At 45.0% G+C, this 27,637-nt stretch overlaps 1 protein-coding gene across 4 annotated transcripts; it reads left to right on the top strand.

Annotated features, from left to right (window-relative positions):
• Positions 1–639: 639 nt before the first annotated feature.
• Positions 640–27,199, top strand: THSD1 (thrombospondin type 1 domain containing 1). Of its 4 annotated transcripts, none has more exons than XM_083730207.1 (5): positions 640–1,253; positions 7,179–7,312; positions 14,310–15,248; positions 23,265–23,429; positions 25,553–27,199. In XM_083730207.1, exons 2-5 carry the CDS (start codon positions 7,255–7,257, stop codon positions 26,953–26,955), a joined length of 2,565 nt encoding a protein of 854 aa, XP_083586333.1. In that variant the 5' UTR covers positions 640–1,253; positions 7,179–7,254; the 3' UTR covers positions 26,956–27,199. The 4 variants fall into 4 exon arrangements, with proteins under 4 accessions (XP_083586333.1, XP_083586335.1, XP_083586336.1 ...); XM_083730208.1 differs by lacking the exon at positions 640–1,253 and adding an exon at positions 6,468–6,616; XM_083730209.1 differs by lacking the exon at positions 23,265–23,429 and having other exon boundaries at positions 751–1,253.
• The last annotated feature ends 438 nt before the right edge of the window (positions 27,200–27,637 follow it).

Genomic DNA, 27,637 nt, shown 5'->3' with positions numbered 1-27,637 from the left:
TAAGACCATGTTCATGGAAGACAACAAACGAGGTGATCGTCAAAGAAGATGAAGATGGCACACACATTATTTGAAGGGCAATGCCCATTACCTTGGCGACCCCTTTCTTTTTTTGGGGGAGGGGCGAAGGGACCTCTGCATAGCTGTCAACTTGCGAGGAATCCTATTCGGGGATCCCTATTCCCCTGTTCAGGGAAGTTTTTAATATTTAACACTGTATTGTTTTTAATACTTGATTGGGAGCCGCCCAGAGTGGTTGGGGAAACTCAGCCAGATGGGTGGGGTATAAATAATAATCAGTGGCGTAGCGTGGGGGGTGCAGGGGGGGGCGGCCGCACTGGGTGCAACATCTGGGGGTTAGGGTTAGGGGGCGCAAATCCACGGGTTAGGGGGTGCAAATCCACGGGTTAGGGGGCGCAAATTACTTGCCTTGCCCCGGGTGCTGACTACCCACGCTACACCACTGATAAATAATAATAATAATAATAATAATAATAATAATAATAATAATAATTAGGGAATTTCCTTTTTTAAAAAGGGACACGTTGAGAGCTATGCTCTGGCCCTAGCAATAGGCTCTTATGACTTCAGCCACCACAGCCCTAATGCTTCTTGTATTCATTCTGCAGATTAGGCAACCCTGTCGTCTCTCTTTCCCCTCACCGAGGGGGCGAGACATTTGCTTTCTAAGGAGGTGGCACACCCAGTTCCGCCCGCCGGGTACTTGGCACTGAGCGCCCTTGAGGTGGAGAGGCAGAGACTGCTGCGTCCTCAGCCCGTCGAAGGCCGCCTCTTTCCCGGGGGCGGTCAGGCTGCGCGCCCTCCTTCCCTCGCTGCGCCAGCGCTCTCCGCTAGGGCGGGCCAGCCGGCTGCGCTTCCCGTCGGTTCCTTTGCGCCACGCCCGGCCCGGGAGGCGCATCTCCGCCCGTTGGAAGGGAGAGACTGGCGGGGGAAGAGTCCCTGCGCGGCGGCGGCGGCGGCTCTGGCTCCGGACATGCGCGCCCGCCGTGAGGAGAGCCCGGCCAGAGTTGGTCGGCGAGCTCCGCCGCCAAAGCCCTTCACCTGACGCCCAAGTGAGCTCGCGCGTCTTGCACGTGGGAACGGCCCCGGAGAGGAAAGTTTGGAGTCGGGGCAAAGAGAGTCGAGTCGCCGGCCAAGCTTGGAAGGCGTTGCCGTGCCATCTCCCTCATGCCCTCTCCAGATTTGGCACGATTTAATTCTCGTCATGTAGAGGAAGAAATACTTGGAACTGGGTAAGTATTTAAAAAAAAAAAAATTGAATTAAATTTGTATATGTATCAGATTTGCACCCGAAGATCTCAGGGCTGTTCACAGCATAAAAACACAGAATGCATAATGAAAACAAGAACAAAACAAACCACAAAAAGGACAAAGAATGGTTGGTTAAACTGGTAGAATTGTAGAGTTGGAAGGGACCTCGGGGTCATCTAGTCCAACCCCCTACAATGCAGGAATCTCTTTGCCCAACCTGGGGCTTGAACCCACAGCCCTGAGATTAAGAGTCTCCTGCTCTAGGAACTGGGAGAAACAAACATTTTCAAAATACCCTGGATTTTATCTTTAAATGTTCTCTTAGCAGTTGCTTCTTAAAGGGCTATGAGGAGTAATCAACTTCTGCAGTACCAAATACAGGGAGCTTATTCCCAGTAAAACAGTGGAGCTGAAAAAACATGTGCAGGATTGCACTGTTAATGTTATTTTTATTGCTGTTGACTGCTTTGTGGTTTTGTGACTGTGTTTTATAGGTTCGGTTGAAATGCACCTGCTTTTATTATACCTGCTTTTGCAGTATAGAGCAGCTAGCCTGTGCTTAAGTTTGTTTTGAGGTATTTTAATTTGCCATTTAACATGACTGGGTTTTTTCCCCTCTTGTCTACTCGTTTTCCCAAAAAAATACACCTCCTTGCACCGACCGCAGTTAGCTTCCACCTCCATTCCATCATAACTCTGTTTTAAGTGATCTGGAATGAGTTGTGATATTAGCTCTCATTTATGTACCTGAGAGCAAATGGTTGTATCTTCCAGTCTTCCAGTCACATAGATATGATCTGGGATTATCCAAGCCACTTTGTGGAGTGCAGAGCTTAGCTCCTTATTTTTCAGAGCTGTGTGCCTACACTTTGGGCTTGTCCACATTCCACCATTATTATTTTTAGTCCTTGTTTTCTCCATTTCAATTATACTGTGTTCACACTTCTATTTACTACACACTCGTTGTGCTTCTAGTGTTGAGTGTTCAATCCACATTCACACAAAGTTATCCAAAAAGCATATGCATCCTGTTATAAGATACTGCTTTTTAAAGTGTTGTTCCTCAAACCAACTGATAGGAGTCTTTAAGCAGTTCCTAATTCATCTCTAGCCAAGGTATGCACACCTTTTGCATAAGGTAAAGGCATCCCATTCGACTCAATACCACCTGATGTATGTGCTGTGAAACGCACTGAGGGGAAATCTTCACTGCACTCCAGGATTGCTAACTTGAATAAAATATTGTGGGGGCCCAGGTAAGTCCTGCCCCACATAAATGATCAAATGGCAAAGTGCACACACACCATTTGAATGGGAATGCCCCTCATTTTTTTTATTGTGGGGCTGGAGCCCCCACCGTCCCTAGAAGTTGACTCCTTTGCTGCACTGTAAGGCTGGAATGTGAACACAGCAGTCCACACCTGTGTGTGTTTGAATTTGTATGTGAGGAACAACTTTCGTCTTTCCAAAGGTGAATTGGGCTCACTGCCTTGACCAATGCACAGTCACTTACAAGTATTTGGCCAGTCTTGTAGGCAAATATCCTTGCACACATTACCACAAAGGTGGAGGCACCTATTTATTGTATTTTTTTAATGTGCCAGTATCATTTTTAATTGTTTGTGTGGATCATGCAGTAAGATCTTGGCCGTGCGCCTGTAAATTTCATTTACGGATGGCTTGTGGTTTTCAGTACAATTTCATCCTGTGGACATATACTCACTACAATAGCAGCAGTATCTGATTTTACCCAGTGCAGTCAGAGAGGCATGAGCCGTTTGTGGATTGTTTTCCTTCCTTCTGTGTCGCTCATACTTCCCTTTTTAAACAATGGGTGGGCCTCACTTTTCCTGAGTACCACCAGTACAAATCTTGTTGGTCTCTGGGAGTTTATGCTGTAACCACGGCTAGCAGAATTCTAGCTTTAGATTTGCCGTTGGGATTGACAGCTGTTTGTGCACTTATGTGCATTAATTTTCCATATTGAAATAATTTGACTAATAATTCCTAAAAGAAGCATGTTCCCTTAAGAGGGTTAAGATGGTGTGGTTTTGTGGCATGCTAAAAATACAACAGTAGCTTACACTTCTCTAGCATTTTTTTCTAATCCTCACAGAGAATGTTCTGTGAAGAAGCATCCTGCTACCCATGCTTCTGTGCAAATGGAAAGATAATGGTTCACAGGGAAATGTCTCACTATGGGTTTTTCATATCTTGACCCTAACACTTCCTATTCTAGGCCGGGGTGTGCCAAAAGCTGACACCAGTGCTGTGTCGCACTCTGGCACAGTTTGCATGCAATGCTAAGCACAAGTGAGTGAGAGTGCAAGAAATGAAAATAGTAGTCCCTTCACTCCTCCTGCAGTCCTATTGCTGCTATACTACTCAGAACAAAGCCATGGTTTGCCTTTAGTGTTAGGTGCAAACCAGTGCAAACATGGTTTGTCATGTTTCAGACAAACCATGAAGTGTAGCAAAGCAAAACAGGTTCACACATAAAACTAAACCAAACCATGGCTTAGCTCTGGTTAGCGAGACAGCAGCAGGACAAGGAGAGGAATGAGGTGGTCGCCATCTTCATTCTGTGTGTCGTGGTCCCATCCCAAAACACAATGATAGTGGCTCTTACTCGAGAGTAAGGAAGAGAACTTTATTCAGGTTATAACAGTAAGAGGCTCAGCACCAAGCACAAGGTCCAGAAGTCAGGATTCCAAGGTACACAAGCAAGGCAAGGGATGCAGGACCGAACTGAAGCAACCAAGATGTCCCAATGGTTGTCATACCCCTCCTGCCAAGTTTTTGAAGATGAGGCAGGAGTGAGCTCACTCACGGGACTGCCACAGGGTCAGGTGTGTGTCCCACCTGGGCAGGTGCATCTGCTCCGCTCTTACGCGGGTGATGCTTGGTTCTTGGCAACAAGACTGCGTCCTGCTTTACTGATTCCAGCGTCTCTGGCTCCCCTTTTTCCACTTGGCCTTCTGTTGGATTATTGAAGGCCTCCCCCTTCCCCAATGACACCTTGTGCTCTGAAGGAAGGGTGATGGAGAGCAACATCAGATCTGCTTCGCTGTCTCCAACACCTTGAATCACAAGGGGAAGACTTCTCTCCCGGGATACCAGCCTTCAAGCCCCGCCCCCTCAGCCCCCCCTCCTCCTCCTATCATCTGGGTCTGCCAAACTATGGCAGAACCTCACAGAACCAAGGGACCCATAACACCATGCATTTGGACACAAACTTAGCCATCACTTGGCTTAGAATCAATATGGAAGCCAGGTCAATGTGGTGTTCGATTGAAGCTGCAACAACATTACACTCCCAGTGTTCAAAAGTAGCTAGGCACCAGGTATTTTTTGTGACTGGCACGGGTTCAGTTGTGATCCATGTGGTCCAGGTGGGCGGCCAATGTCTTCATCTGGATGGTCCCTCCAGCTTTCTTAAGCAGAAAAGCTCATTTATTGCATTTATATCCCAACTTTTCACCCAGTGAGCTTCATGACTGAGTGGGGATTTGAACATAGGCACCGACTCCATGGGGCCTGAGGGGGCCCGAGCCCCCTCAAAAATTCTTTTGGGGGGGCTCTGCCCCCCCAATAATTTAAGAAAATTATTAGTTATATTATGCTTTGTAAAATCACAAAATTATGTTGGTATTTTTTATTTTCCTTGTTTGACGATAGTTACCTTTTAAAATACATTCAGTAATGAGTTAAAACAAAGCCACTCCCAATCTAGAGAGGGGGTGGGGTTGCGGGCTCTCGACCCATCAACAATCTCGCGGGGCTGGCGTCAGCCCCGCGAGAAGCGGGGATTCCCCCTAGCTCATTAATATTCACCGCCCACGGCGGCAGCCAATCAGCTGCCGCAAAGGGCGGGCCCTCACAGGTTCACTTAAGGTTGGGGCAGCCCGGGGCTCGCCCCTTTCGTTCCCCCAGCAGCAGCGGTTTGGAGGTCTTGGGCCCCCCCAATATTTTTTATAAGTCGGTATGGGCCCCCCCAATATTTTTTATAAGTCGGCGCCCCTGGATTTGAACCCTGATCTCCCAGGTCCTGGTCCAGCACTCTAACCAATACACCCCCTTGGCTCTTTAGAGTTCTTCTGCTACAGGGCAGCAATATAAGTAGGTAAATAAATATGTGGAAAGCAAAATGTCACTTAGGGAAAGACCTGAAATATTTACTTTGAAGCTTGAATTTGTTTTGTTCTGGATTGTTTTATTCAGTGGCGTAGCGTGGGTTGTCAGCACACGGGGCAAGGCAAGTAATTTGCACCCCCTAACCCGTGGATTTGCGCCCCCTAACCCTAACCCCCAGATGTTGCGCCCGGTGCGGCCGGCCCCCCCTGCACCCCCCACGCTACGCCACTGGTTTTATTTGATGTTTTAAAGTGTTCTAAACTGCTTTGGGGATGCGGGTAGTGCTGTGGGTTAAACCACAGAGCCTAGGACTTGCCGATCAGAAAGTCGGCGGTTCGAATCCCCGTGACGGGGTGAGCTCCTGTTGCTCCGTCCCTGCTCCTGCCAACCTAGCAGTTCGAAAGCACGTCAAAGTGCAAGTAGATAAATAGGTACCTCTCCAGCGGGCAGGTAAACGGCGTTTCCGTGCACTGCTCTGGTTCGCCAGAAGCGGCTTACTCATGCTGGCCACATGACCCGGAAGCTGTGCGCCGGCTCCCTCGGCCAATAAAGCGAGATGAGCGCCACAACCCCAGAGTCGGTCACAACTGGACCTAATGGTTAGGAGTCCCTTTACCCTTTACCTTTAAACTACTTTGATTTTATTTCCCTTTAAAATATAAAGCAGTACAGTGGTACCTCGGGTTACATACGCTTCAGGTTACATACGCTTCAGGTTACACACTCCACTAACCCAGAAATAGTGTTTCAGGTTTAGAACTTCGCTTCAGGATAAGAACAGAAGTCAGGCTCCCGCGGCGCAGCAGCAGCAGGAGGCCCCATTAGCTAAAGTGGTGCTTCAGGTTAAGAACAGTTTCAGGTTAAGAACGGACCTCTGGAACGAATTAAGTACTTAACCCGAGGTACCACTGTATAGAAATGAAATGAATAATAATAGCAATAATAAATTTGGGGGATGGGGAGCACATAGGAATTCTGTTCTGGCGACCGTAACCTAGGTTTAAGGTGCCAGCCATTTGGCAATCAGCTTACATATCTGAGTTTCTAACGCTTTACACTCCTGTCACCAATAAAAGCTTTAAGACTATGTTGGCAGTCCTATTATGAGACACCCATGAGTTGCATGTGGCAAGCCTATGCATGTTGACTTGAAAGGAAGCCCTGCCGTGTTCAGTGAGACTGGTTTCCATGCGTAGGATTGCAGCCTGAGGTCCAGAAATACAGAGCTGTATCAACCACCCAGACATCTATGCAATCTTGCGCCCTCTTTAAAAACAATCAGTCTGACTATTTGCTCTTGCACCAATAGAAGTAGCAGGCTATCGGTATAATAGATACCGTCTGGGCAGTGTTCATGCGCAGGATGATGTGTCTTTACGATGTGTCAGTTGCCTCATACAACCAATTTAAATTGGTTTCTCAGCTGCTAAAACGTTAGACAGTTAGGAGCATAGAAAAGTCCAGCTTCTATGTGACAAGAGTCTCTCTTTCTGATTGCCTGTTTGTGTGAAGTCATTCTAGGCTGCTAAAAGCGGCAACTCTGTGTGTAAATCCACGATAGCACATTTATAATCCAAGTACTGTACTTAAACTTGAGATATCATCTATTATTGTAACTCGGTGAAGTCAAGAGCATGGTGAAATAGCTGTTGCGTGTATCCAGTGAGCAGAAGAAAAAACGTTTGTCAAAATAAATTTCAGAGTGTTGCTCTTCGAGGCAAATCTTAAAAGGCTGTTCAGAAAAATCCTCTGGGTTTTATTTTTTACTGTAGTTGCAAAGACAGAACAGACATTGGACCTGGAACAGGACATGAGGAATAAAAGGAACAGGGAGCCCTTCTGATCAGAATGAAACAGATGTTGAAAGATTTTTCAAATCTACTGCTAGTCGTGCTCTGTGATTATGGTGAGTATTTGGTGTAAGCCATTGGAGAACAATTCACTATGGTTATTTTGGAATCTCTTATAAATGGGTGGCTTGATGTGAACAGAAGAAGAAAGAAAGAAATGGAAATAAAGAAAGTGTTATAATTATGAATCGGTTTGCACCTGTAAAGAATACGATGCACAGCCTTCTAAAGTTTCTTAGAAAAAGATGGAAAGGACTATAGCTGTGTTTTTCTCTAGCAGTATTGCTGGAAAGTCAGATCTTGTTCCAGCCAACCCTTTATTTCACAGGTGGAAAACCTCTAGTTTATGGACCATTTCCCCCAAACCCCTTCCATCAGCTGACATCAGTCACCATCTTTTCCCCCAAGTTCTAACACACCTTCCCTTCTTCCCGCCCCCTTCATAGTAGAAGCTATTCCTTTTCAGTGACTGAAGATTCTCTCTTTTTTAAAAAAATAATATTTATTAAAGGTTTAAGGGTTATAGAAAGGAAAAAAGGAAAAAACAATGTTAAACAAAACAATACAATACATTACAATAAAGAAAAGAAAAAACAGAGAACACTACTTATCTTAACAAGACAAAAACACAAACAGAAACAATTAAAAACCCAATGAATATTCCCATAACTTATCTTTCATTTACTTGTTTCATTGACCTCCTCACACCTCCCTTTTTTGTATTCTAGTTCAGTTAGCTATTTCAGCAAATCCTTTCCATCTTTCTCAGTTTTTGCCCTATAATTTGTCTTGACACAATCTAACCTTTCTTTTCCCCCTTTGGCCGATTAACAATATTTTTACTTAATCCTTTATAACATTTCTGCTAAAGCCATATAACTTCGTTCCAACATCCTTCTAACATTCATTAATTTTACAATGTTTCTGTAAATAATCTTTAAATTTCTTCCAATCTTCTTCCACCGACTCTTCTCCCTGGTCTCGGATTCTGCCAGTCATTTCCGCCAGTTCCATGTAGTCCATCAACTTCATCTGCCATTCTTCCCGGGTGGGTAGATCTTGTGTCTTCCAGTGCTTTGCAATAAGTATTCTTGCTGCTGTTGTGGCGTACATAAAGAAAGTTCTGTCCTTCTTTGACACCAATTGGCCGACCATGCCCAGGAGAAAGGCCTCTGGTTTCTTCAGGAAGGTATATTTAAATACCTTTTTCATTTCATTATAGATCATCTCCCAGAAAGTCTTAATCCTTGGGCACGTCCACCGAAGGTGAAAGAATGTAACTTCAGTCTCATTACATTTCCAGCACTTATTATCGGGCAAATGATATATTTTTGCAAGCTTGACTGGTGTCATGTACCACCTGTATATCATTTTCATTATATTCTCTCTTAAGGCATTACATGCCGTGAACCTCATACCTGTGGCAGTGACTGAAGATTCTCACCCGACCTTCTTTTTCTCCATGCTAAGCATTTCCAGACCATAGCTCCTTCAACCTTTTCCCCTCTAATTTTGTTTTGCGCAGTTTTTAAAAAACGTACCGAAAATAGAGTACACCAGAGACGGCATTAAGAGGTATTGCTGAGAAATACACATTATGTGGCTGGAAATAATGTACTGATACTTATTTATAGCATTTCTGCTGCAGTCTTCAGCTGGAAAAGGCTCCCAGAGCATCTTGCGGATATCAGTAATAACTGCCCCACTCCTCAGGCTTACATTCTGAAAGGCATGACACTAAAGGGAAGAAAGGATTGGAGCACGGGAACCAAACTCTGGCACTTGTTATTAGTTACACATTTGTTTAAAGGTAAAGGGACCCCTGACCATTAGGTCCAGCCGTGACCGACTCTGGGGTTGCGGCGCTCATCTCGCTTTATTGGCCAAGGGAGCCGGCATACAGCTTCTGGGTCATGTGGCCAGCATGACTAAGCCGCTTCTGGCGAACCAGAGCAGAGCACAGAAACGCCGTTTACCTTCCCACCGGAGCGGTACCTATTTATCTACTTGCACTTTGACGTGCTTTCGAACTGCTAGGTTGGCAGGAGCAGGGACCGAGCAACAGGAGCTCACCCCGTTGCAGGGATTTGAACCACTGACCTTCTGATCAGCAAGCCCTAGGCTCTGTGGTTTAACCCACAGTGCCACCCGTGTCCCTACACATTTGTTTAGCTCCCAGCAATTGAAATATCTTCTTAGAAATGGCTGCCGTGCAGCTGGATGCTGGCTTTTTTGGGGTGGGGCTTTGTCCTTCTGGGGCCCAGCCATTATCTCATCAGGGCCTTCATGAAAATCAGCTCTTGGGTCTTCAGTTAACACCACGGTCCCTAGAGTTGATGGGTACTACAATATATCCAAAACAATGGGAGAAATTGGAAGGATCTCAAAAGAGAAGGCCGACAGAGACTGGAAGGTGTTTAAAAGATACTTGCAAAACTATATCGAAAAATCAGAACTCCTATTAGAATAAACAAGTTTCGTTTCAAATATTGTAATACTAAATAAGTTGGATAACAATGTGTAATAGAAAAAGAAGTATTAAATTAGGTTAAAGGTGTGTGAAAGAAAGTAATAGAAGTGGAAAGAAATTGCAGTTGAGTAGATTGGAAGTCTAACACAAAGGGTGAGGGGTGGTGGATGGTGATGGGAATTATCTGTGGGATTGAGTGTAGGTATGTTGTATGTATGTTGTATGAAATGTATGTTTGTACGTATGTGTATTAATGTTGAATTATTTTAACAATAATAAAAAAAAATTAAAAAGGAAAAAAGAAAATCAGCTCTTGGGTGTTCAGTTAACACCACGGTCCCTAGAGTTGATGGGTCTGCTGCAGAAGGATGCTTATCGTTCAAGAATTAGCCCTCTGCCCCAATCTTCCTAGAATTCGCCACGATGGGCAGGTAAGGTCCCCAGGCTTCATTCAGGAAGCTTATTAGAATTTGTTGGCATCTCCTTACTGCTGCCACAGCAGGGAAGACTCAGAGATGACCCTGGTGACACCCACCAGCAGGGGTGGAACTACTACGAAACTAATGCAGTTTAAGTTTCAGGCCGCTAAGCCTGGAGGGTCCCCAGAACCAGCTTTAGTCCACACTGCAAATTAACAAAACAGGTATCCAAAGCAACTCCAACCCTCAGCGATCAATCAAAAGTTTGTTGCAGATCCCAGTTCCTGCTTTCACATTTGCTATATGAGCATGTGAGAGCAGGCAAATAGCCAGATACAGTGCTGATGTGTAAATCAGCATCAATTCCCTGCTCTGCCCCAGCCCCCAGCAAAGGAATATATGTATTTGGACACACACACCCTGCCAGAATCAAGCCAGCTGCAAAAGCTCAGATTTCACCTATTGGACTCCTATACATGTTGAACAGGCTAGAGGACAGGATAGATCTCTGTGAGACACCACAGGGAATAGATAATAAAGGGTCCTGCCTTGTGGGAGGCCGAATCCTTCGCTTCTGGCTTTTGTCGGTTTTAATTTTCGCGTCTAAATCCCTTCTCTTTTTCTCTGTGATGCAAAGGCTAAATGAAATATTCATAAGCTCTGTCACAAAAGAAGCCTTCAAAAAGAGCGCTGCAGCATTTTATTCTGTTTTTTCAACTTGGGTGGTATTTTCTAGAATTCTGCTTCAGACGCCACCTCCCCTTTCATTTTTATCTTAACTAATATGCAATGTAAATGAAGCATTAGTGGGTCAAGGTGAAGGGAGGAACGGCAATGGCTTGCAGAGCTCAAAGGCGGTGGCGGGTGGGGAAATTGCTCACCAAGCATTCTTCTCTTCCTTCCCCGTTGGTTAAATAGTTCGGAAGGAAGTAGACAGGTGAGCTCATCACCCACAGACTTCAGGGTCCTTTATTACCATGAAGATGCTCCAGGTTCCTCAGGCCTTTCCAGTTTTCCAAATGGTATTATGTTTTAAGACTTTTGAATACTAAGGGCTATTTTTGTGTTAGAGGTCAACTCTGTTCTCTTGTAACTTTCTTTCATATCCATGTTGTTGTTGTTTAGTCGTTGAGTCATGTCTGACTCTTCGTTACCCCATGGACCAGAGCACGCCAGGCACTCCTGTCTTTCACTGCCTCCCGCAGTTTGGTCAAACTCATGCTGGTAGCTTCGAGAACACTATCCAACCATCTCATCCTCTGTCGTCCTCTTCTCCTTGTGCCCTTCATCTTTCCCAACATCAGGGTCTTTTCAAAGGAGTCTTCTCTTCTCACGAGGTGGCCAAAGTATTAGAGCCTCAGCTTCAGGATCTGTCCTTCCAGTGAGCACTCGGGGCTGATTTCCTTCAGAATGGAGAGGTTTGATCTTCTTGCAGTCCATGGGACTCTCAAGAGTCTCCTCCAGCACCATAATTCAAAAGCATCAATTCTTTGGCAATCAGCCTTCTTTATGGTCCAGCTTTCACTTCCATACATCACTACTGGGAAAACCATAGCTTTTACTATACGGACCTTTGTCGGCAAGGTGATGCCTCTGCTTTTTTTTTTTTAAACTTCTTTTTATTCATTTTCTATAACCAAACAACAACAAACAAAAAAAGAAAAAAAGAAAAATAAACAACACATACCAAAGAAAAAAGAAAAAATCAACCAAAACAAAACACATAAACAAACTAAAAAGCAAACATTAGTTAACAACAAATAACGGTTGACTTCCCTCCATCTTGGTTTTGGGTTATGTAAATATTAAATCCATTCTGCAGTTTTTCATTTTATAATGTCTACACATCGCAAGGGTTATATTAAACCTACTGTGATTTTTATATCTCTAGAATTTGTTTCCATATATGTTATAAATTTGGTCCAATCGTCAATAAACTTTATACCTTTTTGCTGTCTGATGTTCTGCGTCATTTTTGCCAAATCCATATATTCAAATAATTTAATTTGCCAATCTTTAACGGTCGGGATATTTGGGGTTTTCCAATTTTATGCTAACAGAATCCTGGCAGCTACAGTTGCGTATTGAAACATTATATGATCTTCTTTCTTAATCTCATCTCTGATCATTCCCAGAAGGAAGGCTTCGGGCTTTTTAACGAAAGTGTATTTAAGTATTTTTTTCAGTTCATTGTATATGGATTTCCAATTTTTTTAAACTTCTTCACATTTCCACCACATGTGGTAGAAACTTCCCTCTTTAGATTTACATTTCCAACACCTTTTGTTGCCAGTCTTATACATTTTTTGCAATTTCACAGGGGTGATGTACCAACGGTACATCATCTTTTCCATATTTTCTCTAAGGGTAGTACAGGCTGTAAATTTCATTCCTTTAGCCCACAACTTCGTCCATTTGTTGAAATCCAAATTGTATCCGATGTCTATTGCCCATTTTACCATAACCTCCTTGACCTCTTCGTCCTTGGTGTCCCAATCTAATAGCTGATAATACATTTTAGATAGCAGTTTAGTTTTACTTTCTATTATCTCTACCTGGAACTTAGATTTTTTCTCATTCATTCCAATCTTTTTGTCTTCCTTCCATAAGGCGTTAATTTGATGATACTGCAACCAACCTGTTAATTTGCTTTTTAACTCTTCGTATGGTCTAATTTTCCATCCTCTCTCCGATCTTTCCAGGAGATCTTCATAGGTCAATCTCTCACCTTCCATGTTTGTTTTTTTAATAGTTAATATATCAATAGGTGATAGCCACCAGGGGGTATTTCCCCCCAGTAATTTTCTATTCTTTTCCCACGCTTCTAACAGTGTTCCTCTGATAATGTGGTTTGAGAAGCCTTTATGCACCTTTTCCTTATTCTGCCAGAGATAAGCATGCCATCCAAATCTTAGATTGAAGCCTTCTAAGTCTAGCAGATCTGTGTTTTTTAAGGTGATCCATTCTCTAAGCCAGCAAAGGCACGAGGCTTCATAATACAATCTCAGATTTGGGATGCCTCTGCTTTTTAAGATGCTGTCTAGGTTTGTCATTGCTTTTCTCCCAAGAAGCAGGCGTCTTTTAATTTTGTGGTTGCTGTCACCATCATATCCATGTTAGGGAATAGTAAAGGGAAATACTGTGGGGGTGGAGATGTGGGATAATTCGTAAGGTTTGTGGGAGGAGCAAAATATTTAAAAAATGTTAACTGAATATATTTTCTCTACTAAAAATACTGGGGTGAGTTCATAGGGGAAATGCTGGAAAGGGTTAAATTTTGCTGATAGGGATAAATAAACACCTCCCATTCATGGCCAACATGATAGGCTGAACTTTACAGTTGACCGTAAGATACTAAGGGGTTCAGAAAGTGTTACTGCATTTCTAAACCAGTAATTGAATAAAATCTCCTTTTCTCCCTGCTCTCTCACACATTTCCCTTTATGAATACTTCACAAAATTGCATGTAAGCAAATTTTGATGCGTTGTCTAGAAGTTTGATATTGTTTTAAAAGTTTGCATATCTATGGGGAAGTCTTCTGCATTATGGGTGGAGTGTCATTTCTGTTGTGGATTCGGTAGTAACTTTGGGGCATGCATGTAATGAATTGGGCAAATTGACTTGCCGAACAGAAGGTCGGCGGTTCGAATCCCCGCCACGGGGTGAGTTCCCATTGCTCGGTCCCTGCTCCTGCCAACCTAGCAATTCAAAAGCATGTCAGAGTGCAAGTAGATAAATAGGTACCGCTCCGGCAGGAAGGTAAATGGCGTTTCCGTGTGCTGCTTTGGTTCGCTAGAAGTGGCTTAGTCATGCTGGCCACATGACCCGGAAGCTGTACGCCGGCTCCCTCGGCCAATAAAGCAAGATGAGCACTGAAACCCCAGAGTCGGGTCACGACTGGACCTAATGGTCAGGGGTCCCTTTACCTTTACTAGGCTTCTAAAGCCTCTTATAACCAGCTGCATCTGCCTCTTGCTGAGTAAGTGACCACCAGCAGGTTGAAATTGAGAACGTTTTTGGGAGCTGCTTGTTAGTGCAGAGTGTGAAGATTACATTGGATTTCCTAAAAAAAACAACCTCTTAAATCTCCCTATCTCCTCCTCTTCCCCTTGCGTTGATTCTTTCTCTTCAACTATTGACCTTGTCAAATACTTTCTTTTCAGTTCTTGGAGCAGTGGAGTATCTCCTCTTGGAGCAAGCAACTCACGTAGCCTTGAGCAATGGCACTGTGTCGGTTAGCTTCCAGAATTATTATGACAGCAACGTGACATTGAAAAATGGTTCCATCCTGCTAATAGATGCCAGCACCAATCAAACTGTTGCCAGAAAACAGCTTCTGCAAAACCAGGACCAAGATATTGTTGTCTTTGAGTGCTTCCATTTTAAGAGTGCCGGGAACTACTGGTTCAAAATGGCTCCTGAGAACCAGTGGAACAGAGAGAAGACCCCACTGAGTGTGGTCTGGCCTGTATTCCACTTTGATTTGAAGAGGACTTCTGAAGCTTTTGAGTCTTCCCTTCAGCTCAGGCTGTTTACCGACGAATATTTGTGTCCGGTGAATAAGACGGTGGTTTCTCTGGATGTTATACTGACCAGCCGCTTCTATGAACTCGGAGAACAGTTCTCGAATGAGACTGTGGGACTGAGAACTAGCAAAGAGCTTTCTCTCGCCAGGTCCCAGTGGGTGACGCTTGACTGTCGCTTGGTTGGCCAAGAAGCCTACATGACTGTATTCCTGAAATTGGCAGAGACCAAGTCAGTCATTGCTTCGGAAGGCCCTATTGATCTCGTGCGCAGATTTGGATACAAGCTGGTCGTGGCAGGAGAAGTGACATGTGAGTCTTCGGTTGTGGTTTCTGTCATTCCTCCTCCCTGCACGTCTCCTGGTGGGAACGTTGCTGTGTTCAAAGACCTTGGGCCTTCTGGTCAGAGGGCGTTAAGGCTGCAGGAAAGTATCATGAACCCAAAGGACGGCCAGATAGAATTCAACTGCACATTGTTCGACGAGGGCGCAAACAAATACTGCTTTGAATTTAGCCTTTTGCCCAGAGACAATGCCCCACCAAGAGCGAGGGAATGTGCGCTAATCCAAAGGAATGTTGGTCTGTATTACCTTTTGAGAAAGGCTTCATTTGAAAACCCAAAGGATTATGAGATGTCTTTGTGATTGCATGCCGTGCATCTGTGCATCGTAGAGCCTGGAATATGATTGCATTTGCAGCGTGACCCACCCCCAATGCAGAGCTGTGAGCACAGGATAGGACCCCCATAAAACTTAATAATTCAAAATCCTTTATTAGGCATAACACACCACACATAAATAACATAATACAATATAATATAAAATAATAATACAACGCAACATCATCACCTACCATTAACAACCACTAAGTCCCCTTATCATGGCCCATTCTTTCTTCATGGACAGCTCTTAAAAATTCGGCCGCTATTAAAGTAATTTGATCATTGCTGTCCACCAGCATGTCCTGAACAGTTGGTTGAGTAAAAGTCTGTTTATTGAATTTTAGGGCCTCATACAATTGTATTCTGGCATAGCTGCCAAAATCACAGGAGAAGAATATATCTTCTAAGGTATCTAGTTCCTTTTTACTGCATTTGCAGAGACGCTCTGATTCTGGGGTAGCTAAATATCTTCTTCTCACTACCGCCAAGGGAAACATGTTAAATCTGGCCAACATAAACAGCCTACATGATTCATGTTTCTTCAGATTTGTCATGTATCCCTTTTGGAAATCTCTACACAAAGGGAGATTTAAGTGGATAGGAGAGCAGGTGCTATGCTTTGCAACCTCAAGCATGGCGAGAACACTTTTTTCTGTGAAGGTCTTCCTAATAATTTCCCATGTATCTTTGGGATCAGAGATTTCAAAATCAGTTAGATTGAGCCCTATAGAATCCAGTTTTCTCTTACATATCAATGATAGATTGTAGATTGCATTATCACTTAAAAGATCGTAAAGTAGAGAATTAGGGGATAGGGCTCTATAATGGAGGAAGATCCAATATTTCAAGGTCCTCAGCCATGCTCTTAATGATAAAGGCAATATTCCCAGCTCACAACATATTGTTTCATATTTTACTGAGTTTGCAAGTCCTAATAATGACCTCAAAAGGGAAGCGTGAAATTTATCCAACCTCTTGAGGTCGCCTGAAATCCACACTGGTGTGCCGTATAGAAGTTGGGCACAAAGTTTCATATCAATCACTTGCAATACAGCAGGGATGAATCTGTTTCCCACTGGAGAAAAAAAATAGGATTTTATATGGTGGGCAGTCACTTTGGCCTTAGCTATAGCTGCACATATATGTGTATTCCAATTCATATTATTTTTAAATGTAATTCCCAGATAATTGAAATGCTTAACTTCCTGTATTAGATGTCCATTAATTATACAGCCTTTTGGGTTCCCTCTCTTTCTGAATTGCATAATCTTTGTCTTATCATAATTAATTTTGAGATTATTAAGAGAGCAGTAGTTTGAAAAACTCTTGAATAATTTTTTTAAACCCAAAACAGATAGTGAAATAATTACAGCATCATCTGCATAAAGTAGTAAAGAGAGTGGGCAATTGTTTAAAACACGATGATAAAGCCCTTTCACTGCCCCTTAACTAGGCGAGCAGCAGGGAGACCAGACAAAGGCTGGGCAGGTGACAAGGATGGGAGGCGATGACAGGGAAGAGGTTTGTAATACCTTATGGGAAACCCCTCTTGTAGTGGAGAGGGGTTGGGCCATTGGTTTAATCTCAGCTTTTTGCTCATTTTCTAAAATGCCATGTCTCATTCTGATAAGAATAAGAATTTTATTATTTATACCCCGCCCATCTGGCTGGGTTTCCCCAGCCACTCTGAGCGGCTTACAATATATCTAAAAACATAATAAAAATATAAATCCTTAAAAACTTCCCTAAACTGCACTGCCTTCAGATGTCTTCTAAAAGTCAGATAGTTGTTTGTTTCCTTGACACCTGTTGGGGGACTGTGTTCCACAGGGAGGGTGCCACTACCAAGAAGGCAGTTAGACTGCTGACTGAGGACAGCCGCCAAGACGACATAACACCGGTCTTCAAAGACCTACATTGGCTCCCAGTACGTTTCCGAGCACAATTCAAAGTGATGGTGACCTTTAAAGCCCTAAACGGCCTCGGCCCAGTATACCTGAAAGAGCGTCTCCACCCCCATCGTTCTGCCCGGACACTGAGATCCAGCGCCGAGGGCCTTCTGGCGGTTCCCTCATTGAGAGAAGCAAAGCTACAGGGAACCAGGCAGAGGGCCTTCTCAGTAGTGGCGCCCGCCCTGTGGAACGCCCTACCATTAGATGTCAAAGCGATAAATAACTACCTGACATTCAGAAGACATCTTAAGGCAGCCCTGTTCAGGGAAGTTTTTAATGTGTGATTTTACTGTATTTTTGGTTTCTGTGGAAGCCGCCCAGAGTGGCTGGGGAAACCCAGCCAGATGGGCGGGGTACAAATAATAAATTATTATTATTATTATTATTATTATTATTATTATTATTATTATTATTAATTATTATTATTATTTTATCTCCCTGCTTTGCCAAAAGGGATTCTAGATAGCCTTGGGCAAGACACTGTGAGCCTCATCTCAGAAAGGCAGTCCCCAAACCCTTAGAGAAAAGGGCTTGGGGGAAAGGTGTAACTTAGTGGTAGAGCATCGCTTGTCACACGCAGAAGGTCCCAGGTTCAATCTCTGGCATCTCCAGGGCAGGGCTGCGAAACACTCCATAGCTCAGGGGCTGATAATGCCAAGGTTGCAGGTTCGATTCCCGTTAAGAGACAGCTGGATATTCTTGCACTGCAGGGGATTGGACTAGATGATTCCAACTCTGTCATTCTGTGATTACCTTCTTAGAGCTGCTGCTGGACGGTTTGAACAATATTGAGCTCTACGGACCAGTAGCCTGACTCTGTGTACAGCAGCTTCCTCTGTTCCTATGTCAGAAGACTCCCTGGTGTGTGCTCATAGTGTGTTTGGAGACATGCACCTCCCCTTTACAATTTATAGCAGCAAGCCACAAGTAGGGCACTTGCAGTGTAAAGTCTGAAGCCCGTCTGGTTCTCAGCTTAGCTCGCCCTGCAGAGTTCTTGGGAGGAAATGAACTCCAAGGCTCTTTGCTTCTAATAATGTGTAACCCAGGCAATTGGTAATAAGGGGGCAGCTGTGAAGATGTTTGATCACATTTGCCTACAGGAATGGGGGACCGTATTGCCTGTACTCTTATTCCACAGGTAAAGGTAAAGGGACTCCTGACCATTAGGTCCAGTCGCGGACGACTCTGGGGTTGCGGCGCTCATCTCGCTTTATTGGTCGAGGGAGCCTGCGTACAGCTTCCGGGTCATGTGGCCAGCATGACAAAGCTGCTTCTGGCGAACCAGAGCAGTGCACGGAAACGCCGTTTACCTTCCCACCAGAGTGATACCTATTTATCTACTTGCACTTCATGCTTTCGAACTGCTAGGTTGGCAGGAGCAGGGACCAAGCAACGGGAGCTCACCCCATCACGGGGATTTGAACTGCTGACCTTCTGATCAGCAAGTCCTAGGCTCTGCTTTACCACTGCTTTACCATGTTTCTGTGCTTCAGTTGCTATCAATGCAGAGGTTGCACTTTGGGGGAAATGTCAATTCCAACCAGCTGATTGAGTGTTAGCTGGGAAAGGTGTGGCTTGCTGCAGGCTTGTTCAAGCCTCCTCTCAGAAGGGCAGGGCAGTCTCACCCCTGCCATTAGCTGGCAATTGCTCCAGAAACCATTCCTGACGCTGATTATGTAGCTGCCTGTTACCTAATCTCTAGCTTCTCTTCCTTTTGAAAAGGTCATGGCAAGATCCCTTGAAGCTTCAGGCACAGGACACGTCACCACTGGGAGAATCCACCTAATTCATTAGCAGTGGGTGCAGCCTAGGAGTGCCGTCTTTTCATATTCATCTTTTCCCTGTGCTTCTTAGCAGTGTGGCATGCAGATTCCTTGCACTGCAGGGAGCTGGACCAGATGACCCTCATGGGCCCTTCCAATTCTACCATTCCATGTTAAAACAGGGATGAGGAATGTGTGGTCCTCCCAGATGTTGGACTACAGTTCCCATTCCCTCCCCCCCCCCCGGCCATGCTGCCTGAGGCTGGCGAGGGTTGGAATCCAAAAACATCTGGAGCTTCACAGGTTCCTCAATTCTCTCTCTCTCTCTCTCTCACACACACACACACCATTTTTAATCTCCATGTCAAAAAAAAAAGATCCACCTGTTTATTTTCTCCTGTTAAAGTGAGGTCACCTTTTCCACACCTGTTTTCTCTTTGGTCCCATCAGCCACCTGCCTTCTGCTCTCATTTGCTGCTTAGGAAAATGAATGTTTTGGTGGGTGATGAGATGAGCAGAAAGAAGAAGCTGTAGGTACAGCTTTTCTTGAGCAGGGAAGGGGGAAAATAATAATAATGATGATGATAACAATAATAATATATTATTTATACCCCACCCATCTAGCTGGGCTTCCCCAACCACTCTGGGCGGCTTCCAACAAAATATTAAAATACAGTAATGCATGAAACATTAAAAGATTCCCTAAACAGGCTTTTCACTGGCCAGCATCTCAGACCTTTCAGTTGCATAACTAAGGACTCTGTGTTACTGAGGAACACAACAGGTGTGTTTATGAGTCTACACTAATGTGTTCTGCTTTCACCCATCAGTCCCAGAGAATGGATCCTGGTGGCTGTGGCTCTTTCATTTGGGCTGTGAGGGGTTACCAGTGGACCCCCAGGTGTTGTTGTTCCCCATCCCTGATTCAGAGGTTCCATCTTGTCTGGGTGGAGTCATCTGCAGATGTGCAGGTGACCTCAACGCAGCTGTGACCTCCATATTTTTCTCCTCTGCATCTTTATTATGTAGCATCTTAAAGGTAAAGGTAAAGGGACCCCTGACCATTAGGTCCAGTCGCGGACGACTATGGGGTTGCGGCACTCATGCCGTTTACCTTCCCGCCGGAGTGGTACCTATTTATCTACTTGCACTTTGAAGTGCTTTTGAACTGCTAGGTTGGCAGGAGCAGGGACCGAGCAACGGGAGCTCACCCCGTTGCGGGAATTCGAACCGCCGACCTTCTGATCAGCAAGTTCTAGGCTCTGTGGTTTAACCCACAGCACCACCCGTGTCCCTTATGTAGCATCTTAGCATGGTGCTAATGTGGCACATGGGCCAAATGAAACTTAGTCCAGATGAGGCTGAAGCAGTGTTGACCTGCAGCTCTTTTGACCTAGGGTTGAGACAGCATCTGACTTTGGGGCTGGTTCCCACATGTACATACTCGAAATTTCTTAACACTTGATATGTGCAAGCTTAATGAGTGAACTGCGCTACCTGAGAAGTATTGTGTTTGAGTTGACTTTGGGTGATAATAGTTTCTACCTGTGGTGTTGTGGTCTCATTTGCTTATGCAATTTAGGAACCAAGGGTTGTATTCAACAGTGATCTAAGTTGCTTGTTCCATAACCGCAAGGATTTCTCTTGTGCAACAAAACGTTCTCCCCCCGATATCTCCCAACCCTCCATCTCAGATTTGGGAATAGCTCCATCTCAGATTTGGGGACAAGGAAGATCCCATTGTACTAGCAGTAATCCTTGCGCAGTTATTTAGTTAATATTGCTCTTAGAGATCTGCCTTACATCCAGTCTGTTCTGACTGGCAGTGGCTCACCAAGATCTCAGGAAGAGATCACTCTGCTGCTTGGTATTTTATTGCTAACATAAATTGCCAAGGATTGAACCTGGAATACACACAAAACTTAGGCTCAGCACTGAGCTATGGCCCACCCTTATGTATGTATGTATGTATTCGTTCATTTATTTTAAAGCGTTTATATACCACTTAATATTTCTGAAATCTGCATAAAAAGCATAAACAAGGGAATTAAAACAAAAGCAGCACAAAACCTGTAAAGGAGTAGTACAAGGGCATATGGAAACAATAATTCAGACAGATGAAAAGGGTCCAATGTTATGTGTTACAAGTGTTTATAGTCTATCCTCTTGCAAAACACCAGGGCAGTGTACGACAGCATAAAAAACATTTAAAAGCAATGCATATCAATCCTTAAAATGACTGGCTAATTTAGGGATATTTTAGACAACTACATAGGCCTATGGGCATAAAAAAAAAGTCAACAAGAAATGGCTGAAAGCAAAAGGCGAGATGTGTTTTTACAAGATGTCCGAAGCAACTGATGTTTGCAGCTTTATGTATGGCAGAGTTCAGAAGGGCATCCCATAATACAGACAGAACAGTGGCCAGATTCCAGGTCACTGCTCTGCTACTACTTAGATGTTGTCACTTGATGCTGTAATCAGTAAGTGAAGAACTGAATTTTAACAGGGAGAAATGTAAAGTATTGCACTTGGGCAAAAAAAAATGAGAGGCACAAATACAAGATGGGTGACACCTGGCTTGAGAGCAGTACATGTGAAAAGGATCTAGGAGTCTTGGTTGACCACAAACTTGACATGAGCCAACAGTGTGACGCGGCAGCTAAAAGAGCCAATGCAATTCTGGGCTGCATCAATAGGAGTATAGCATCTAGATCAAGGGAAGTAATAGTGCCACTGTATTCTGCTCTGGTCAGACCTCACCTGGAGTACTGTGTCCAGTTCTGGGCACCACAGTTCAAGAAGGACACTGACAAACTGGAACGTGTCCAGAGGAGGGCAACCAAAATGGTCAAAGGCCTGGAAACGATGCCTTATGAGGAACGGCTAAGGGAGCTGGGCATGTTTAGCCTGGAGAAGAGGAGGTTAAGGGGTGATATGATAGCCGTGTTCAAATATATAAAAGGATGTCACATAGAGGAGGGAGAAAGGTTGTTTTCTGCTGCTCCAGAGAAGCGGACACGGAGCAATGGATCCAAACTACAAGAAAGAAGATTCCACCTAAACATTAGGAAGAACTTCCTGACAGTAAGAGCTGTTTGACAGTGGAATTTGCTGCCAAGGAGTGTGGTGGAGTCTCCTTCTTTGGAGGTCTTTAAGCAGAGGCTTGACAACCATATGTCAGGAGTGCTCTGATGGTGTTTCCTGCTTGGCAGGGGGTTGGACTCGATGGCCCTTGTGGTCTCTTCCAACTCTATGATTCTATGATTCTATGAACTAGTCCTTGGACTGAAAGGCAAATGGCAACCAGAATACTTCATTTCCCCACAAGGTGGAGACTTCTATCCAATTTAGACGTTCCCAGTGTCAGTCACACCCTCACATCTTCAAGCCAGGACTATTGCGACACACTCTGGATACTGAAAACCGTCTGCAGCTGGGGTCGAAGGCAAAAACTTACTTCTCCAGAGGGTTGGGCCACAATATGTTTGTTGCTCAGAGTGCCTGGTGCGTCTTGAGCCCTCTACTTTCTGAGAGGTATTGTGTTCAATAATAGTTCTGTTTATTGTGTTTTGGTCTCATTTGCTTATGAAAGTTAGGAACTTGCCAATACATGGCTGACCGCATCTGTCTTCCACACTGTGCGTAGGGTAGATGTCGGAAGAGGCATTGCTGTTACCCCTGGCAACCAGGCCTGTGATATTTGATAGGTGGAATGGTCAGCTCACCCCCGCAAAGGGACACTTTCAGAAAAGGCCGCTCAGCCTGGAAGGTGACCACCCATAGTTAGTTTGGGTACAGTGGCAATGGAGGACCTGTGTGGCCTTTCAGATGTTGTTAAACTACGACTTCCATCAGCCCCTGCCAGCATGGCAAATTGGGCAGGCATGATGGGTGTTGTAGTCCAACAACATCTGAAAAGCTGCAGGTTCTCCACCCCTGGTGTAAGGCTGCTATCTGCATCTTGGCGAATCACCCAGGTCCTTTGCTTTCCCCGCTTCTGTATCCAGCATCCATTTTACAGTCCTGTTTGCATACAGGATAACTTCCTGTAAGAGATTGAAAGGCTGGATTTGCCTACTAATATCTCGTAACTGGATCAGCCTACTAAGAGAAGGCTGAGGGTCAGATTTGAATGTACCCGTTTTCAAGGCTAGCAATTTTCTGCCTCTCTAATGGAATGTATCTCTCCAGTAATGCAGAGTTTGTGTATTCACAGGATCCTGGGGACTTTGGCAGGCCTGGAGCCCCTGTAGTGTGACTTGTGGGGACGGCACCCGAGAGCGCTATCGAGAATGTCCCGCGTCTTTCCCGTTCCCTATAAAGCAAGGCTGCGCTGGGAGACAGCAAGAAACGTCTCTCTGCTCCTTGGAGGAATGCTCCAGTACGTAGTCTTTATGTTGAGATTGCATTCTCACTCACAGTGAGTCTGGGGAAAGGGCAGGATAGCAATAAATAAGACGGCAATAATATTATTATTCTCCTCACCGCTTCGTGTCAGTGAATACAAGCTATGTTCATCCCAGTGTGTTTTGTGTGGGGACGATTGTCTTTGTGAAATCTCAGGACAGGCAGAAGTGAAGGAAGAAGACCCAAGGGTAGAGCTAAAACGTTTTATAGGCGGACACGCAACATGAAGGTGTCATTTAAGAATGACATACAAACCTGCAGAATGCCAATGCCTGAACTACTGTGGTTAAGTTTTCCGTGTCCAGAAAGGGTGATTGCCTGTGGCGATCACACAGGGTCCCCGGACATTTAACGGTCTATTGATCCCTGTGCCACCACTGTGCTCGCAGATACGCTGCCACCAACCCGTTACTCTCGGGTAAAACACTGAGTCCAGACAGTTGTTAAAAGTGAACCAAATAAACAAGTTTATTTTATAAGCCTTAACAAGTTTATGGTTTCTCAGATAATATTCCTGTCAGTATCTTAACTTTAGTTTCTTTACCAGCCTATAGCTTCCTAATACCTTCTGACTGTTTGACTGACTCCTCTTAACAAATTCTCTCCCTCTCTCACATCAGACTAGCCCAACCCACAGACTTATCCTTTTTGTCTCTTCTAACTCCATACCGTCTTCTCAACAACCCTAACTCTAACTCCCTACTCCTCCAAAAACCCTCTGTGCTTAAACCTTATACACAATTAACTCCGCCTCTTGGGTTCCCATTGGTTAGTCATTTTACAATTAGTTAACCATTTCCTTATGAACCCAGTATGATGTCACACACCTAGGAGGGCAAACGCCACACTGCCATACTGGGTGCAGCTAGTAAAAGGTGTCTGTACTCATTGAGGCTCTCCTGCCCACCTAGCAGTTCGAAAGCATAAAGTGCAAGTAGATAAATAGGTACCACTCCGGCGGGAAGGTAAACAGCATTTCTGTGCGCTGCTCTGTTCGCCAGAAGCGGCTTAGTCATGCTGGCCACATGACCCGGAAGCTGTACGCTGACTCCCTCGGCCAATAAAGCGAGATGAGCGCCGCAACCCGAGTCGTCCGCGACTGGGCCTAACAGTCAGGGGTCCCTTTACCTTTACCTTTACCCATTGAGGCTACCTGGACCTCCAGTGATTCAGGCAAAGGGCGACCTCATCCAGAGCAGGCAGTTGACGCATTTCCTGAACACAGGAACCACTCACCGACAGCACCTTCAGGCTCCATCCCACCACTGTATCCAGGACTGCACAAACATCCTTGATTCAGATGTTATGGAGAAATAGAGCTGAGTGCCGTCAGTATCCTGATGGTGCCTTGCCCCCAAACCCTGGCAGACTCTTGGCTCTCAAATTTCAGAGGTGCCTTGTGCAACACTAAAATTCATCCCCCACACCTCTCACACGCTATTCTGAAGCATTGTTTTGGTGCTCCTCTACCCCAAACTCTTAAGGACTGTGTTCAGCAGCTTCCTCAGATCAAAAGACAGAACATGAAGGTGCAAGGAACCTTCTTCCTAGGAATGTGATGAGCATTGCTATCTGTTCAGCAATATGCCAGTAAATCTTTATCTTCTGGGACTGCTTCATGTGTGTAGTTCTGTTTTTTGGGTTGCATTAAGGTGATGGCCAGGTTGCTGTTTAAAGTATTGATTAAGGTCTGAAGTGCTTTTGTTGAACTTCTGCGTTGAAATTCGTTTTGGTACGCTGCTCTGGATACTAACCAGTTAACAAACTGAGTGAACAAATAAATGAATAAAGTAGGCTGGGAGATGTTGGGTTTGAGCAGAGTTTGGGCAGAGCTGAATCCAAGCAATAGTAAGGGAGGAAGGTATCAAGGCTAGACATGAATTCAAGCTGCAGCAACCAGGATGATAGGCAACATCTCAGCCAATGCAAGAATGAGAATTGGATCATATAGATCCAATATAAAGGCATTTGTGATAAGGATATTGGATCTATATGTAGCATTTACAGGAGCCCTTGCCCTTTGTTTCGTGGGTTTTGTATTTGGGGAAATACCTTGTAAATTGACATCTGGTCAGCAAGTTACTTCTTTCATTTCAGCTACTAAACCTGTACCCATCACACCACTGTACCCTACAGAAGACGACCAGAAAGCCAATAATAATCTAGCAACCGTCACTGGCATATCTTTGTGTTTATCCATCATCTTTGCTACTGTCCTGATCGCCCTATGGAGGAAGCTTTGCAGGACCCAGAAGTGCAGCACCCCTGTGCGCTGCGACTCCACCCACTCGCCCAGCTTCCGGAAGAACTCCGACGAGGAGAACATCTGCCAAGATGAGAGACAGCAGCGAGAGAGCTTTTCTGAGGGAGAAGTTGCTTGTTCGCTTTCTGGAGAACCTCCAGATATGTCCTTGAGCTCCAGGAGAAGTCTTTATTTTGCTCCGGAAGGGGGAGGGGGAGGAGCTTCTGCTAGCGAAAGCTTTGAGTCCACAGCTCAGAAAATAATCCCCCCCATTTTCAGCTACCGCCTTGCACAACAGCAGCTGAAGGAAATGAAGAAGAGAGGCCTCACCGAAACAACAAAAGTCTATCGCGTTTCTCAGAACCCTTTGACAGACACGGTGCTCAACAGCTCTGTGACCACAGAGAACCAGGAGGCAGCAGCTGGAAGCAAGTTCAGAATCAAGTCTCCTTTTCTGGAGCAGCCCCCTGGCCACCCCATATCCTTAGGAGACAGGCACTGTTCTAGGGCGGATTTTACGCTGCCTCAGGCCAGTCCTACCTTGAGCCCTTGTCAGTCCCTCATTAGAAGAGCTCACCCTAGATACCTCGAGAACAAAGGAGAGCCATTGGAGAGGGTCTGCCCAAGAAGTTCGCAGTTCAGAAGAACAGCCAGCTTCCACGAAACCAGAAAAGCCAAGCCGTTCCGGAAGAGAAGCATGTCCACCCTGACACCGTGCCAAACCCACCTCTACCGCGGCAGAGCCAGAACGTGGAGTCGTGTCCCAGAAGGAGAGCACCGGCCTAAATCTAAAAGCACCAGTGAGAGCATTGAAGAGTTTGAGCTGTATTATAGGACTCCTTTAACCACTGAATCAATGGCCTATGGAACATACAACCCCCATAAATGGGAACCCCCAAGGAAGAAAATAGACTCAGTCCCCAGACGCCAACCAGTGGCCCAGGAACTGTGCGTTGATAGATCAGAGCAGAAGAGAAACGTAAGAGGGCCTTCCCTGGGCTGCGTGGATGCTTGGAAGAACGAATGTGCTGTGGTGGCTCTCAAAGATATGCACCAAAGAGGAGGTACTCTGAGCCCTACACAGTACAGAAGGAGCAAGTGCCAGAGCTTCCCATCTGATCCTGAATACCACTTCTATGACAACACTTCCTTCGGCCTGGCTGAATTGGAACAGCAAATGACTGACCTGCCTGGGTATTTTGCGTCCGATGAAGGCGATGGAATAAATACCTTAAGCATTGACCATTTGGTGCTCTGAGTGCCTTGCCGCCATCTTGTAGCAAGACAGAACCTGTGGGCTGATATGAATGGTGGCCAAAAATAAAACAAATGGGCTTTCTAAAAGCACCACCGGTCAAATTCCATCTCGTGGTGGGGAATGAGGCCCAACTGTTGTTTCGTTTCGCATTTCTCCCCCTGCTTCCTCAACCACTTCAGAGCAGCAAGCGGGAAATGATGCCTTCACATGTATAAATAAGCTTCCACTAAATTATTCTGCACTGAGGACCTCCGTGACCTAGTCATAGTTCGACTTCCGTGTTCAAAGTACCTCAGAGCCTTCTCGAAAACAAAACTTAGGATCTGATTCTCCATGCTGCTTTTCCCTGACACAGCTGTTCACAGGACTGACTTGTGAGAATACCAGTAGTCAGGGCTTTTTTCCAGCCGGAACTTGTCGGAACTTAGTTCCGGCACCTGTCAGGTGGGTGCCATTGCCATTCTAAGAGAACGAGGGAGTTGCTCATGGTGAGTTCCGGGACCTCTTTTTCTAGAATAATTGTGCTGCCAATAGTAGTTGACCCAGCCCCTCCTTCATGATTGTAGCAGCTACTGTCTTGTGAATCCATCCTCTCATTTGTCCACAGACCTTGTTAGCTGACTGGGAAGGTGTGGCGTTCGTACGGTCGTCTCACGGGCTATTGACCCCTACACCACTAATC

The sequence above is a fragment of the Podarcis gaigeae genome (genome assembly GCF_964106915.1).
Source record: "Podarcis gaigeae genome assembly, chromosome: 3".
Lineage (NCBI taxonomy): Eukaryota > Metazoa > Chordata > Lepidosauria > Squamata > Lacertidae > Podarcis > Podarcis gaigeae.
This window is presented reverse-complemented; position numbering and strand designations above follow the sequence as displayed.